Raw genomic sequence first — 17,278 nt, 5'->3', positions numbered from 1 at the left:
AGATGCCCCACACAAACTGTACATTTCTTTGTCGTTGGAGTGGAAGCATCATGTGCACATCTTTGGTAGCCTTAGTACAATGTAATGTACTGAAAAGTGCATGTGTACCTTTAATTTGCTCTTATAGTGGTATAATGCTTTAAGAGTACATGTCATTCATAAGGTTCATTAATGTACCTTCAAGTATTCACATTTCCAGGTGAAAGATACATAGGCAAAGGTACAAAAGGTACAAAAGATGTACCCTTGATGGTACCACCCCAGGTGTAAGGATGGTACACCTACATTGTGGGCGCTGATCCTTTTATCAGGTGAGTCTACTATATACAGTACTGTGCAATAGTCTTAGGCACATGCAAAGAAATGTTGTACAGCAAAGATGCCTTCAAACATAATTCTACACAGCAAAATCACCAAGTGTTGATTGAATTCACACCCTACAGTGTTTATACAAGTTCATTGGACTCAAATAAACACTCTGGGTGTTAATTCAACACTAGGGATTTTACTGTGTACATTTAAAAAAAAAATACTATAAATAGCAGTAAACAGTAATAAATGAAATAAAGTTGATATTTGGTGTGACGTCCCTTTGCTTCAAAAAATATGTATTAGTAGTCTCAGGTAAATTGTGCAGTTTTATAAGGAAATTAGCTGGTAAGTTTTACTGAGCATCTTGTCGAACCAGCCACAGTTCTTCTGGAGACTTTGATTGTCGCACTTATTTTTCCAGCAAAACCCAGCAGTCTTCATTGTGTTTTTCGTCCGAAAAGTGGTCTCTTGTGTAATACGTTGCTTTCTTTACAGACATACAAACATTTTTCTGTAACATTTCATTTTGTGCTGGAAAACTAATATTTGGAAATCTAAAATGTATATATATATTTTTTTGTACTGACTCGATAATGTAGAAGTCAACAACAACGTTTGTACAAAAAAATTTTAAAAATAGGATGCCTCAGACTTCTGCACAGCACTGTATGTGCATTTTGTATGCTATATATACACAGTTACATAGTGTAGGCTGCTACTGCTGTGCATGAAAAGGAACTACTGCTGACACTATAATATTTGGGTGGAGGTGCCTGAAAGCACAACAGCTCCAAAGGCTATGCTCAATGTTCCTGTTCTTTGAATAAATGGCATTGGTGTTCCTGAGGGACTCGTGTTAGCGCCATCTACAGACTGAACAGATTATTGATTTAGTGTTTTCCCGGATACTTTCTGAGACACACCCGACTGCACTCTTAATAACGCTTAATAAATGAGATACAAATGAGGAAAGACAAAACATTTGCAAGTTATTTTCAGTCTCTTCAGAGAAAATGATCAGAATATTGAAGTTCGTTCAAACCTAATTATTTCTATTTGTATGCCTCCACGTTATATTTAGATTTGATTTATTCATTCGGCAGACGCTTTTATCCGAAGTGTGGCATAATAAACTGAATCTAGCGGTTAGTGTTTCTTTGATACTTTATGGAGCTTGTTATTGTGGCCTAATATTTGTAATGCATTGCATAAACACCCCATAATTTAGCCTGATTCTGCAGGTTGCTACTGCACGAGAATCACCATAGTAACAGCAGAACAGGTCAACAAATCTGTCATGGAGGGCGCGTGGTAAGTTATTCTTGTTCTCTTACTTAGCTTTTACTTTTATTACTAGTCATTGTTTGCTTTTTATTTTATTTTTATTTATTTTATTTTGTTGTTGTTGTGTTTTTTTTTAGCCCAGCGGGCGCGCGAAAGCTCCCAGCCGGAGACTTGTTTCATGCTGCCGTGTCTGGAGATCCTGAGTGGCTGTGTTTAAATCTGGAGAGAGTGCAGTCACCAAGTCAGCAGCAGAATAAACAGGTGCCAAATTAACAATCACACCACAAGGCTGCTCAGTGATTAAAATGAACAAAGGTCTCCTGGTATTTGAGTGCATTATGATTGCTAATCTGAAGTATAAGCTATTATTCTAAGTTATTTCTCCCAGTTAATTCTCCCAGGGTTGACAGCTCGGTGTAACCAATCATTAATCAGACCAGCCCAAAAAACAAACCAATATCAAAACTCTCCAAATCCAAAACAATATACTTACCAACCTCCCGACTATAAGTGAAACATGTATTGGAACATCATACAATTCTTTCATTCATTCACTCACTTCCAAGTCCACTTCATCCTGGTCAGGGCTGCGGTGGATCCTGATCCTAATCCTGTTCCAGGAATAATGGGTACAAAGCAGGAACGCAACCTAGATAGGATGCCTGTTCATCACATGGCACTATGCATACACAATTTCACACGTTCATTCACATCTAAGAGCAATTTAGAATAGGAAATCCACCTGCAGCCATGTTTTTGAGAGGTGGCAGGAAACCAGAGGACCCCGAGGAAACCCAACCTACAGATGGTAACCTCAGGAGTGAACCAGCGATGCTGGAGCGGTGAGGTGATGCTACCTGCTGTGCCAAGCTTTCTTTAAAAACCATGCAAGTTCTTTCTCCATGTTCCTAAAATATGAGCATAAGCAGAAAGATAACTTTGGCACACAAAGTATATTCTTATAATAAACATAGCCTGCTGATTTTACATCATGTGTATTTACTGTAGTTACAGTAGCTTATTTATACCGATTTCTACACCTGTTCATCTGTTATTCTTATGATAATCACAGTGGCCTACTGTAAATAGTCTATGCCTTTACTGTTTACATTAAATATTTGCTTACTTACTTAACTTGTGGAAAATCGATAATTAATTGAATGTACCTGAAGCATTTAACCCCTGGACAAAAATAAGTAAACAGATAAAAAATCCTTAGCAGTTCAAAATTAGCCCAATTTCACAGACTTGCCAATACTGACTTTCTCCTGGCATAAACTTACCCATGGAAGTAGGAGTTATATTTATTGGTGATGATAAGGAATAGGCACACTAACTATAGCCTATAACTATGCCTAAATTATTAATAAAATATTGCTGTACATATTCTTTGACACAAAGTCTTTAAATTAACAATATAGAATATAGCTCATTTTATAGTAATATGTAGAAGTGTGACTACCGTTTACTTCCTAAGGCTCAATTTGAGAAGCAGACACTGATTTGCTTGTCACACATTATAATTGCTAACGGTGGCAGACAACCCAAATAGAACAAATTATGACCGTATTTTAATTATCTATTATTAGAGATATAATGTACATTCTACAATGCAATCAATTTAAACCCTATGAAATAAACATATATCGAGCAGTGTGGGTTTTGTGAGTGTTCTGGATATTTCACTATACATTCAGACATGCAGTTTCAGACAAACCACTGGTATTTTTCTTTCTTGAGTGAAAACTGTTTGATGATACACACATTCACTGAGTCACACTGTGTATAGCTCCATCTATATTTCCCTGTTCAGTACTCTTGGCATCCTGGCAACAAGGGTAAACAATTTCAGCACAAGTATTTATGTACAGTTGGTGTCATTCCACAAGTAGGTGTCTGGTGGAAAAATTATTTTGGTGTTCAATGTTTGTGTGCATTTTGTGTAAAACCATGCCTGTGTGTGTGTGTGTCAGGGTCTTACAGTGCTCCACGTGGCTGCTCAACATGGTCAGCTAAATTGCTTGAAACTGCTTCTGGAATCTTGTACTGTGGACGTGAATGCATGCTGTCCGCATGGCCGGAGACCGCTACACATGGTGCTGAGCCCAGAGAGCAAGCCAAACTCTTACTGCTGCCTCACATATCTGCTGGAACATGGAGCAGAACCCAATGTGTACAAAAATGCATTTTATTTAAACAACTGTTATAATGGCATTGAAGTCTGAGATATGATGAGCATGCATGCATCCCAGTCTGAATGCTCACAAAAAAGTCTAAAATGTGAAATCAGTGTGTGTTTTAGTATGATAAAGAATTGGTGACACCAAATTTATAAAAATCAGACTAAAGGTTACTGTATATCTGATGTGCTGCCAGTTCCACAGACGAAGGACTGACCCCACTGCACCTGGCAGCAGCTGAAGGCCTGAGAGAGTGTGTTGAAGCTCTGGTTAGGGTTGGAGCAGACACACACGCACGTGATAGCCGAGGACACACACCCCTCGAGTACGCTTGCCTGTGGGGTCACAGGGTTGTTGCCAGGTAAACATCAAAGACATTAAAAGGCATGACGGTCATTAGAAGTTTCATAATCTATCAAGAAAGTGTAGCGGTGTTTTCACATTACTTTAACACATTACTTAATGCAGTTCAACAACGTGACATCATACTGTATACAAAACAAACACTGCATTATTTTCACTGATTATTAATCAGTGATTAAAAATATGGTAGAATAATTTTGCTATATCAATTACCAATATATTAACTTCGTTTATGCTTTCTCAATTATAGATAATTCAAGATCATTTAACCTCACAATTTTTTATTTAGTATAGTACCAAACAAAAAGTCACTGACCAAAATGCTATTAATGATAAGTCTTAATGTTACTCTTTTGTCTAGTATTTGATTAGACAGACAAATGATCTTTTAATTTATACTGTTAAGACTATAGTAACTCTGTCTGTCTGTCTGTCTGTCTGTGTGCGTGCGTGCGTGCGCGCGTGTGTGTGTGCACATGCATGTGAGAATTCTTAAAAACGCAATGTGGCATAGAGATAAGAAGACAGACATGGAGAAACGCAAAGAACTGCAGAATCTCAAACAGAATATGATCAGGATGCACAGGAAAGCAGAGGGAATGCAGAAGGTTATTTTTAAATTATTTATTCATGTTTATTTGTAATAAAATGAAAAAAATAAACTTAAATAAACAATTAAAGCAAGAGCTATAATTATAATAGCAAAGTAGGTGCTTTTTATACAAAAAACCATGTATGCTCCTTTAAATCCTTTGTACTTTCAGTTAGCCAGAGAGGCCATTAACAAACAGAAGGTGTCAGAGTGGGCTGAGAGGAAAGGTCTTCCCTGTCTCAGGTCTCCTACAACAGGCTTGTGGACATTAAGCCATCACTGTTGCCATTCTGCCAAGCCTGTCAAAAAACACCATGCAACTGAATCAAGAGACATGTGGAACATCTCACCCAACCCGTCAAGACCTCCTCCAGCAAACATCAGCAGATCTAAGACAGTGAGAATTGGTGTCCATCCAGAAGAAGAAGCAGATGAGCCTGATCTACGCCAGAGTGTGACCCTGCATTGTTTTGGAAATGGGCACGTCCATTGCACTACATCTTGGGATGATATTCCACAGCCATTACCTGACCTGCCACTGGATGTCATTCAGAAAGACCTGTTTCCATCTGAATTTCCCTCTCGAATTTCTGGTCCACTTCAACTACAGTGCAGCAGCGTGCTGGATTTGTCTCACCGAGGAGGTACTCATGGAAATGAAGCTTCTCCCTGGACTGAAGTGGCAATGCATCTGGCTGAGGAGCTCCAGCCTGGCCATTACTGAACACTACAATCACTGGCCTGATTGAACAGAGTTGAGATGGTCAATCCACATATAGGCAAAACTATACAACATACTACATACCCAGTCCTTTTAGATATTCTATGAAGACAAATGACATGGACAAAAAAAAAAAGCTTATTGTCAAAATAAAATATATTTGTTTGTCCTTTTAATAAAGGAGTTTATCACCTTAATAAAAGTAAACTACAGTGTTTCTAGGCTGACAAGAAGCACATACTTTGCAAAAGTTTGAACTAGAAAATGGCAAAGTTCTTATGCCTTTCTGACAGTAAGAAATAATCCAATTATAGTCTAAGTGAAATGCATGCATAAATTTCTAGTAAAAAGCTTCGACTGTAAAAAGAGTAAGTGTAAACTGAAGAACATTATTCACCATGCCCTACAAATCAATTCTATGCTTTGAGATGGCTGTGCTGTTTGCTGTCAGGATTACCCGACATATTGTTGTAAGATTTATTTCCTAGACAGGGGATAGACACCAGTTCTGTTTGCCCACTGTCCTTTTTTCAATTGATTTTTCCCCCTCTTCTAACACCATATTCTGTACATGACGACCTTGGTAATTAGCATATGATTTTAATCATTTGCATTGTCTAAACTGTGTAAAATGTAGAACTATCATATGCATAACTGCCAGCAATGAGGCTTAATAAATACCAATTTTTCAAAAATCATTCTCTCTCCAACTTCGTTGGTACACAAATGTAATACAGTAATATTGATATTAATAGAAATCGAGCATAACCACACACTTGTTTGTATTCAGCACTAACTACTTTCACAGTCTTTGTCTTTCACTACTTGGTGCTTTGCATACGGATGATCAAAACTGTCTGTAAATACCGTATATGCACAAATTTAAGCATTGATTTGTTTTGATAATTGCACTGAAAAGTTTTGACTGCCCCCGTCACATCTAGCTTGTTCATTAAGAATGTAAATCTACACTTGGATTTCTGTAAAGCTGACTTTTTAAAAAAAAATTCAAATAAAATTGAATTCACACAGATGCACAGTAGATAAACGTGAGCCCAGGTGTGTAAATGAGGTAAAAGCCAAAACTTGGCAGCACTATGGGCCTAAAAGCAGACACCCCTGACCCAGAGGATTTCACAACTCACAAAGAAAAGTTACACTGACCTAGGAACACCTGCCCTTATTTTCCATATGAAACTTTACAAAAACTGATTTTAGCTCAGTATGCATTACTAACACCTCCTCTATTAATCCTGTAAGTGGTGAAATCCCCAGGTGAGAGCTTTTCGAAGTGAGTGAATGTAATAGTGTAAGGCAGATTAACCTCACCTCTCATCGACCTCACACACTCAACAGTAACCACTTCAATGTAAAGGGCAATGGTTCATAGACAAGTGTGACAGGGAATCACACCTCAAAGTGAAAAAAATAATTGGTAGAAGTGGACACAGTCTATGAAAATCAAATTTAACTGCCATTTTATTAACTGCATGTGTGAAAAACATCTGACGAAAGACCACTGTGGTCAAATTCACTTGGGTTTGGAAAGAAAAAAAAAAAAAAAAAAAAAAAAAGACAAGTAGTGTTAATGCTTTCGAACATTATGAAGAATGTAATGAGACTAACAAACTCCACTTACATGTACTAAACATTTTTTGGCTTCTCCGTAAGAAACGTAAGAATATGTTGATGCGCTTATTTTGATATCTTCTATATACCATTACATCTTACAGATAATCTCATCTGTGCTTAATTCGGAAATGTTAAGCTAAACTATTTTGTTCTGTACAGCTTACAAATAATAAAAAGCAGGAGCAAATACCGTGATGAATGCAGTATGACAAATTACATGAGAATCTTCAGCTTCAACTACTGACAGTATTGCTGTCACCAAATTATGCAAAGAAGCCCACACCACCGATCATCCAGCTAAAGACACTGCATCACATGTCTATGATTCAAGCCTTTAAAAATGAAAGACTTTTTGGACAAAATTCCAGACACAAATTAAACAAAGTTCTACACAAAAATTGACAATTGTCACTCCCTGTCATTTCAGTCCCAAATCAGTCTTAATAAAGCCTGTCAAGGAAACCAGAGCCTGAAGACATTCCACGGCTGAGGGTTACTTATGGAGCGTACATTGGCTGTGCTCACTTCATTTAAAACAGATGGAAAAACAGAGAGACAGACATGTTAGTTCAGTTGAGGAGCTCGTATGTCCGTGGCAGGTTGTGTGCATCCGTCCAGACATGGTACTCCACACAGGTTCTCTCTTTAGTTCTTTTACCTTTCGGCCCCCTAAACATCCCCCTCTCCCTTCATCTCATGAATCCAGTTCACTAGGACACCTGGAAACCCTGCCCATAACCCATCTCTCACCCCTTCCCAAGCCCTCCATCTGTCCTCTACCCTTTAAGTGTAGTGCTTCAGTACATTTTCTGCCGGCTTGGCAAAACAGCCTCTTTCAGGAAGGAGAATATCAGGAGGATCCCGGAGCGTTTGCCCCTCTTCCCTTTGGTAAAGTAGTTTGACACCACATCATCTGGAGAAAAGAGCAAACAGAGAATAAAATGTATTTTTGAGAGACCATCCAACAGAAAGTAGGCTAAAGCGAGGATACCTAATGCATTTTTATTCTATTAGGATATTAGGAGTCAGGTAAAGGTGTTTAATGATCGGTGGTTAGATAACTGGATTTCTATTCAAATACCCGATGAAAGCATCTGGTAGACACGAGAATTTTCTAGCAAGATTCATGCTTGCATTATGTATGCTTAATACCAGTCCACGAGTCTAACTTGCTTAATTCCAGACTTTTTTCATACAGGCCTTCATCCAGACTGAAAATTAACCTGACATGTATATGTCAAAGTGAGCACCATAAATCTGGTCTTGTAGATACAAGAACACGGCATCAAAAAATAAATATGCAAACAAACGTGTAATTTGGCCACAAAGATACCAACTATAACCATATCAGGCTGCAAGAAATTTACATGAAACTACCAAAGCCATTAAGAATAATTTAACACACACACATCAGAACTGTAACACTGACCTCCTTGCTGCATTGTGGATGGAAGAACATTTTCCCCAGCAGACAGGGATACAAAGAAAGCAAATGGTATCACCCACAGACAAATTGTGAAGTATGCTAGAACCTAGAAGAAGAGAGCAGTCAGAAGCTAAGTACTCTATCCCTAATGTGATAGCCCAACATTTATCATCATCATTTATACACGAGGAAATTAGACATTTAAGATTTTCACTCACCTCCGAAAAGGCGTAGTACTCCTCTGCAAAGTACTTGAAGGCCATATAATGATTTATCACCACCAGTACTGAGGGAAAAAATTAGTCCAAAAACAAGAACAACATAATTAAAGACGATTGTTTGATTATAGTGACCAAACAAGCGTTTTAAATTTATAAAATAAAACACTCTGTGCTGTGCTGTTATAAGAAAACAATCAGCAATGTGGTGGTGTGATGCAACTCAACATGAAGGCGACTTGTATTAACCACCCCAAAGTTGATTATTATCCAGAAACCACCGAAGTGTTTTATTTCACTTATGCCACGCACTTAAGATTTTTTGTTACATTTATTAAAGAATGACATGTTCATGTTATCATTCAAGTTACGGCAGCAACAAACCGTCATTCCCTCCCCAGCCTGTCTTCAACTCTATTTATTTATTTCAATAAGGTAAAAAACAGCTTTTCATGTTACTGAGAAAGCAGAAAGAACAAACTCCCCTGTCCTGAAGATTCTCCCATGGTGTAAAACTTGCTGAATGATACAAGGAGCTCACACTGGAGACTCCTTTTTATAAATGTTAAATAAACATCTCTTTACAGAAAGCTTCACCATATCTTTTGTTAAATAGTCTTTTTTTTTTAACTCATCTTAGCTACTCCCTTAATCCCTGTGTATTAGATGTTACTATAGAAATAACAACATACAAGAGCATTAATATAAACCTGTGATTTGCTTTGCAGCCGGAACTACTGTCAGAGCTGCTGTTACAGAAATTTGTTAACATGTTCTGACCAATCAGAACTGAGAATTAACCAGGTATGTGGTCTAACTACACATACCTGCCTTGTATTTTTATGCAAACTAAACTAGAAACAAAAACACAAATACTAAAACTAATACTGCAAAAGTTAAGGCAAAGACCTGAACAAAATACATGCAAGATAATGTTTGTTTTGTCTGCACTTACTACATGACAGGATGAAGTTTGGTGAACTGAGCATAATATAAGGGAACGTTTGCAGCAGGCCAAAGTACACCAGGTTAGTGAAGAGGCCGACCCCAATCATGAGCATGGGAAAGCCTTCAAACAGGTAGAGTCCTGCCAGTACTGCCGTGGAGATCTGAGAGAGAGGAGACACGTATACAAATCTCAGTTTAAATATCTTGATCCACAAACTATATAAATCTAAATCAAAAAATAAATCTAGAAAAAAAAAATTGAGATGATTCAATTTGTTAGTTTATTAAAGTACCAGTGTAAAACTTGTGGAATGTTCAATTCAGACCAAAATGCTTTAGCATATTAAATTTATATTCATCAATTTAGTTCTCACTCACCATTATCATGTATTTTATTATACGACTGGTGGCAACTGTGTACTCCTCTATCAACTCTGCCAGGTAGTACAGACCTGCAGCTGCACAAGAGAAAGAAAAAACTGGCTAAGAAAAAGAAAACACTTGACATATTTAACACATTCACAGCAGGACCCTGAACAGGATGGACTAAACGATGAGTTAATGAATAAATCAATGCCTCTGATCAGAAAATAGCTCAAATACAATCCGATAATGCTTCAGTATCGGCTCCCTTACTGATACTCAGCGTCAGATGAGCACATCACTACTAAAACGAAACAAAAATGTATGGGCTTTTATCGAGCAGAATTTCACTGGGGAGTGGAAAACAATGTGTGATATAAATAAACTACACTATGAAAACCAAAACCAACAGCCTCATGGACTTTTGAAGCAAGAGCCAACTAAGGATGAGTGACATAGCAAAAATATCATATGCTTCTCTAAGACATATCTACGATAGAAATAATTATATACATGTTTGGCAAGAAACTTCCAGCAAAACTGTAGTACTTTTGTGAAAAAATAGTAAGCATACTTTTTAAAAAATAAATAAATAAAAGCTACAAAAATTTAACATGCAACACTAAAAAGAAGAAATAAAAAACTAACATTGTAAAGATTTATTTACCCTCTGCTGCTTCCAATTAGTTTGTAATTCTAACATACTGTGTATATACATAAATAAATATCACAATGTCTTCAAAGTGGGAATGAGGAAAAGAATGAAGAAAAAACAGCACATTGACACACATTTTAAATGTTTAAATGACCTAATAAAATTATGTAAACAAGAAATCTATCAGAATGACTGAAATAAGTGATTATTTCCTGGCTGGCATTAGCGTGAACAGAGATAAGACGGATGAGACGACGATGATGCTCGTGTTTAAATGCTGAGTGATTTTAGCTCAGGTGATGAGACAAAGACTGATGTGGATGATGCTGATAATCAAAGTGAGAACTCATGTCTCATTGTACATTTATAAATCTTTATAATTTCACCAATGCTGTTTTTCCATAAGTACATTAGGTTATGGATGTAGATGTAAGCCTGGTGTCGTTCACTGGATTTGGAATGAAATCTTTACATACGATTTTAAAGGTAACCGGATTTGACATCTTTTTGAGGTAACCTGATTTTAAAACATAAGAACTTTATTTCTGGTTGAGATACATGCAAAAGAGAAACATATTTCAGTTCAAGAAAAGTCTTTAGTTTTCTGAAGTATACGCTATATGGCCAAAAGTTTGTGGACACCTGATCATCACACCCATATTTGCTTTTTGAACACCCCAGTCCAGATTAAGTCCTCCTTTGCTGTTACAATGACCTCTACTCTTCCGGACAAAGGCTTTCCAGTAGATTTCGGATTGTAGTTGTTTTGATTTGTGCTCATTCAACTACAACAGCATTAGTCATGTCTGGCGCTGATGTCATTCGAAGAGGCTTTGCACACAGTTGGCATTTTAATTAATCCCAATGGTGTTCAGTGGGGTTGAGGTCACCAACTTTGGCAAACCACGTCTTCATGGAGCTCGCTTTGTGCACACGGACACGGTCATGCTGGAACAGGTTTGGGCCTTTTAGTTCCAGTGAAGGGAAATTGTAATGCCACAGCAGACATAGACATCTCATACAATTGTGTGCTTCTATCAAGAAGCCGACCGATTGATGGGTTTTGCAAATTAATCCACACTGATAATCGACCGCTAGAACTATCGGTTATCTGCAAAAATCCACACTGATAGTTTTTCCCGGTTGCATCTGTTGCATCCGAGAAATGTCCGCTATCATTATACAGTACAAGAGCGACCTTTAGAGATGCAATAAAAACTCATCACTGACAAATTTTCGTGTGTTATTTGAAGTGTTTTTTTTTTTTTTATTCATTTTGTCTCTATTTTTATTTGTTATTTGGAGTGTTACTTGTTGGTTCAGTCTGGAGGTATATCTTTGATTTACTTTAATATTTATTAATAGTTAATATATTAATATTTATTTCATTTTAACAAAAGTACAGTACATTTTCATGGTAGTCAGTACTGTTTATTTTGTAATAAGGGCAGAGCGAGGGGCAAGGAGCGAGGGGCAAGGAGCGAGGGGCAAGGAGCGAGGGGCAAGGAGCGAGGGGCAAGGAGCGAGGGGCAAGGAGCGAGGGGCAAGGAGCGAGGGGCAAGGCAGGCTCAGTGGTTAAGATGTTCGACTACTGATCAGAAGTTCTAATCCCAGTACAACCAAGCTGCCACTGCTGGGCCCTCAAGCAAGGCCCTTAACCCTCAACTGCTCAGTTGTATAAATGAGATAAACGTAAGTCGATCTGGAGAAGGGCGTCTGCCAAATTCCATAAATGTAAATGTAATAAAGTTAAGCAATATTTAAGTAAGAAATATTGGTTGATTAATTGGTTATCGATAAACTCGTTCCAACTCTGGGAAAGGAGCACATATTGGTGTGACTGTCAAGTGTCCACAAACTTTTGTCCATACAGTGTATTTATTAGATGCAAAAATATGTGAATTGTTTTAGCAGTCCGTCACACATATTACATTTTCATATGATCATTAGCTCATTCTTGCCAAAGGGTGGAGCTCGAGCAGGAAAACTAAATCTTCAGGTAGGATACGTGTTGAGTGACAGATCTGCCTACGTGGACAAGTCAGCTTCCCTGCCTCTCTGGCGTTTCTAAACACACTTTTAGCACCGTTTAACCGCGGAGAACTCTCTCAATCAAACTACACACAGGCCATAGTTATGTTAACAGTTCATTAAAATAAAATGTAGACCCAGTTATGGATGAAACAGTAAACTGAATTCAGTGATCACAACAACTGTATGATAGAACACGAGTTTTCTATGCTAGCATGTTAAGAAATTAAATCGTATAAAGCGGTAGGTTTTCTAGACGTTACTGTTATCTATTGTTCACTAATGATAGCTATAACGTGTAAGATTTAGCTAATAAGCTATGGAGAGTGAGATTATGTTAAATACCATCTAACTCGTTACACTAGGGACTCTACAGACTGCGTGTATGACATGCGGAAATGTTTTAGATCACTATAATGTAGAGTGTTGAATTATATTAAATCAATTTATTATATAAATTATATTAATTTATCAGAAGAATAGATAGCCGGCTAAATGCTTAGCTCACCGGTTAGCTAGCAGCCTGCAACTTCCACAAGTCCCCAAATATCAACTTACCAATAGCGAGGGTAACAAAGGACACCTGTATTAACAAGGACACCCAGCTTAGTAAATAAATAAACCACATCTTTTTAAAAAAAAAAATATGATAAAACACTTCGAATAAATACAAAAAAATGTAAACAAAACAGCGCGATTTGGCAATACGCTAAAAACTGAAGCGGGCAAAGTTCACCCAGCGTTTCCTCAGTCCTCAGCGAGAGGTCAGGAAGAAAACGCGACAGTGCAGAGGAGAAGCCACAGCGCCACTTCTGGCTGGAGGAGATATTACACTGCACAACCATGCTGATACTGTCTGTAGCTTGTCTCCCCTGCTGAAAAAAGAAACAACAGAAACCCTCATAAAATTCGTAATGGTTTTAATTTAATTCAATTCAGTTTTATTTGTACAGTGCTTTTTACAATAGACATTGTCTCAAATAAGCTTTACAGAAACATGTAAACACTTGATACAGATTTTAAGTGTGTGAATTTATCACTAATGAGTAAGCCGGTGGCGATGGTAGCAAGTAAAAACTCCCTAACATGATATGAGGAAGAAACCTTGAGAGGAACCAGACTCAAAAGGGAACCCATCCTCATCTGGGTAACAACGGATAGTGTGAAAGTATAAGAAATTTCGTTATGTTTTTTTATGAAGTCTGTGTTGTTGAACTAATCCACTGTTCACTAAAGGAGATTTGGTTGCAAAATTGTATGAGATAATTGCAGTCCTAAGACCAGCAACCATAGTTCCAGCACCACAGTGCAACTGTTCATGTGAAATTGAGGTCCAAAACCATTTCCATGGACTTCAAGTGGCACCATCCTCAGCAATCTCCAGGCTGCATTGCTTGGGGTCGTCCTCAGTGGCAGAACGTAGCCTCCAGTTGATGAGAGCTCCAACCAGAGGTAGGACATCAGGATGGATCAGGCAGGTCCGGAGAGCAGAAAGGGTCAGGATCACTTGCCTTAATATCATGTGTAGCCCGACAGAAGGAGAGAATGGTTTAATGGTTATAATGGGAATCGTATTGGTTTTAATGAAAACTGTACTGGTCACTGTGGGTGTCTACTGGTAATGTGTTGACATATATTGGAGGCATGTTATGTCTAGTGGATACCATTAAGGACCAGCAATGTTAATGGTAATGGTTGTAATGGTTAGCTGATGGTTTGTAATGGTATTTGTAGTGGAAGCGATTAGCATTTATGTGATGGTTTCTATTGGTTTTGGGTTTTTTTCCAGAAGGGTCCCCTTGAGACATTTTGCTTTTATTTTTTATTTTCTTCTTCTTTTTTTAACTCCCACACTTATCTATAGCTACATCAGGGGTTCCCAAATATGTTTTTTTCTCAGCTGAACCACTTAAACCTGAATTATTACCCCTAGAGATAAGCCTGTTCCTGGAGTGAAGCGAAAAGTGAAACATTTGCCTGTTGAAAAAGTTTGTTTTGTTTCATGTCCAGGTTTTCATGTTCTGTTTCCAAATGTATTTTTAAGAATGCTGGCTTCATAGTTTAATTAGAAAACTGCCATGCTGAAAAAAACCCCCAGAAACGGTCACAGAAATTCCAATGGTTTCCACTACAAATACCATTACAAACCATTAGCTAACCATTAAAAGCATTACTATTACCATTATTGGTACTTAATTGTATCCACCAGTAGAAGTCAACAAATTACCAGTAGAGACCCTTACATTTTCCATAAAAACCAATATAATTCCCATTTTAACCATTAAAATCATTACAAATTCTATGAGGGTTTCTATTGCCTGTTTGTTTTTCAGCAGAGTGTTCAAATATACCGGATCACACTTGGGAAAGGGATGAGCCTTAATGTCACTGTCCATGCATGTAAATTCAAATTTTAAATTCTTCTCATTGTACTTTTTACAGAACTGTAAGCAATTTAATACTGTAATTTATGTTTAACTCTTACATGCTAAGAACTACAGGGTGTCCCAAAAGTCTGCATACATACAGAACTCTGTATGCCCTCACCGGTTGTGCCTTCATCAGTGGATGTCAGTGGACGTCCACTTCTCAGTTGGTTTGCAAACATTTCAGTCTTTTTGAATTTGTTAATAAGTTTGGCAACAGTGTGGTGTGTGATGTGCTCGCCATGTTACCTGTTAAAACACATTGCAACCTTGCGACAGCTTCCCGATCCAAGCCATGAGAATGATTTCAATACATTCTACATTTGTCAAAGGCATTCTTAAAGGCTAACTGTAAAAAAAAATCTAATATAAATGAAGTATTTAAAAAAAAAAAATTTGGAAGTCATTTTGCTAAAGTGTTAATTTTCCATATGTATGGAGACTATTGGGATATTCTGTATATTGTGATATATGATATATGACCCAAGGGTAACTCAACTTCTATTGCTTTTTACGTATGAGGGTACAATAAAATGCTACAATATTAATGGTTTTAATTCATTTAGTGTTTTACTTGGAAAAATGTGCATTATAAAGATTTAAGGTAACATGTCATTGACATTTCCATCACAGTTTCAATAACTTCCCGCAATGCACGACGAATCTCTGGTTGGAAAACCCTGATCTACACCATTCATTCATTTATTCAGATTTTGTGCTTGAACCTTGAAACCTTGAATGGTATGGCAGTCCACATGAACACTTATTTACACTAGGGGTGGTATGGCATAGCAAATCCACCTTCTGTTTTTGGTCAGGGAGAGAAAACCCACACAGACATGAACTAAAGCACAAAAACTCAATACAGACAATAACCTGAGTTCAGGATGAAACTATGGACTCTGGAGCTGCGAGGTGGCAATGTCTCACTACTACCTACTGTGCCACCATGTCACCCTCATCTAAATCACACATCCATAACCACCCCCAACATACACACACACACACACACATACACAGATAAATCAGACACCTTACAGTTTCTGGTTTGAGATATAAATTCTTTATAATGTTCGCTAGATAAAGGGCTCTCTCAAGGGGGTGCAAAGAACTCTTATAGAATAAATTGAGTTTAAAAGCAGAAAGCCAAGAGCTACTACAGTGCAAATAATTCCTTTCCACTTAAATGCTTTTAGCAAAGAATACCAGTATGATGGTGTGGAGAGAGAGAAAAAATAGCACCTCTCCCCATCTTCTTGATGCTCGAATGAACTCGCCTAGAGGCTTTTAAAAACACACACATAGAGAATATTGAGAGATGAAGAGAGAAAGAGTGATGACACCTCGCAGAATCACTCATTTCTTAGAAGTGCACAAATCTAGCAAGGAACAGAAGAAAATAACGACATATTCATAAATATACTGAACAATAAGTATCTTTCATTTATTCATTAATCATTCTGAATGGTCCCTTGAAAGTTTCTGGTTTATTGATAAAACTGATACATCGTCAATTCAAATATAAACTGAATACTTGCTTTCAATTTTACTTTGAAAATTGGTAATTGAGGACTATGTTCAACACCATAACATCTTATTTCAAATGATTAATGATAACAAATAATGAAAATTATTTTCTAAAGGTTCAGTGTATTTGATCTTTTAAATCTTTAATGACAAATAATCTTCAGCATACACACATGAAACTTTATTTATAGTCCCCTCTGAAACTATTGGAACAACAAGGCCAATCATTTTTTTTCTGCTATACACCAAAGACATTTTGGTTTCAGATCAAAAGATGGATATGAGACAAGAGTTTAGGATTTCAGCTTTTATTTCCTGATATTTACATCTAGATGTGTTAAACAACATAAAACATAGAACCCTTTGCATCAGACCACCCAATTTTTAAGTGAGCAAAAGTATAGGAACAGATAAGTAAATGAAAGTAAATAACACTTAATATTTGGTTGCATATCACTTCCTTGCAATAACTACAATTACAATCAAGCCTGCAACAAATTGATATCGCCAAATTGTTGGTTTCATCTTCTGTGATCCTTTTCTAGGCTTTTACTGCAGCCTCTTTCAATTGTTTGTTTTGGGGGGTTTCTCCCTTCAGTC

The 17,278-nt window shown here is 37.3% G+C and overlaps 2 protein-coding genes across 3 annotated transcripts; one reads left to right on the top strand and one right to left on the bottom strand.

Moving 5' to 3' along the window:
• Positions 1-1,053: 1,053 nt before the first annotated feature.
• Positions 1,054-6,365, top strand: ankrd53 (ankyrin repeat domain 53). 2 transcript variants are annotated; one of them, XM_053629537.1, is made up of 6 exons: positions 1,054-1,623; positions 1,734-1,857; positions 3,570-3,769; positions 3,973-4,137; positions 4,627-4,747; positions 4,904-6,365. In XM_053629537.1, the coding sequence occupies exons 1-6, from the start codon at positions 1,610-1,612 to the stop codon at positions 5,453-5,455; spliced, it is 1,176 nt and encodes a 391-aa protein (XP_053485512.1). In that variant the 5' UTR covers positions 1,054-1,609; the 3' UTR covers positions 5,456-6,365. The 2 variants fall into 2 exon arrangements, with proteins under 2 accessions (XP_053485512.1, XP_053485513.1); XM_053629538.1 differs by having other exon boundaries at positions 1,058-1,623; positions 4,654-4,747.
• Positions 6,366-7,382: 1,017 nt separating this feature from the next.
• On the bottom strand, positions 7,383-13,609 carry tex261 (testis expressed 261). Its single transcript, XM_053629539.1, has 6 exons — positions 13,284-13,609; positions 10,055-10,134; positions 9,684-9,837; positions 8,729-8,796; positions 8,514-8,616; positions 7,383-7,997 (listed from the first exon to the last, which is right to left on the bottom strand). The coding sequence occupies exons 1-6, from the start codon at positions 13,351-13,353 to the stop codon at positions 7,882-7,884; spliced, it is 591 nt and encodes a 196-aa protein (XP_053485514.1). The 5' UTR covers positions 13,354-13,609; the 3' UTR covers positions 7,383-7,881.
• Positions 13,610-17,278: the final 3,669 nt, after the last annotated feature.

The sequence above is a fragment of the Ictalurus furcatus genome, chromosome 7 (assembly GCF_023375685.1).
Source record: "Ictalurus furcatus strain D&B chromosome 7, Billie_1.0, whole genome shotgun sequence".
NCBI lineage: Eukaryota > Metazoa > Chordata > Actinopteri > Siluriformes > Ictaluridae > Ictalurus > Ictalurus furcatus.
This window is presented reverse-complemented; position numbering and strand designations above follow the sequence as displayed.

Bases quoted from the DNA above. Each gene is read 5' to 3' on its own strand.
- tex261 (XM_053629539.1), bottom strand. From the start codon at position 13,353: ATGTGGTTTATTTATTTACTAAGCTGGGTGTCCTTGTTAATACAGGTG. The intron at 8,617-8,728 runs GTGAGTGAAAAT...CTCTTCTTCTAG, and splicing joins AGTACTACGCCTTTTCGGAG to GTTCTAGCATACTTCACAAT. The intron at 7,998-8,513 runs GTCAGTGTTACA...TCTTTTCTCCAG, and splicing joins ATCCACAATGCAGCAAGGAG to ATGATGTGGTGTCAAACTAC.
- ankrd53 (XM_053629537.1), top strand. The intron at 3,770-3,972 runs GTACAAAAATGC...ATGTGCTGCCAG, and splicing joins CATGGAGCAGAACCCAATGT to TTCCACAGACGAAGGACTGA. The intron at 4,748-4,903 runs GTTATTTTTAAA...TTGTACTTTCAG, and splicing joins AAGCAGAGGGAATGCAGAAG to TTAGCCAGAGAGGCCATTAA.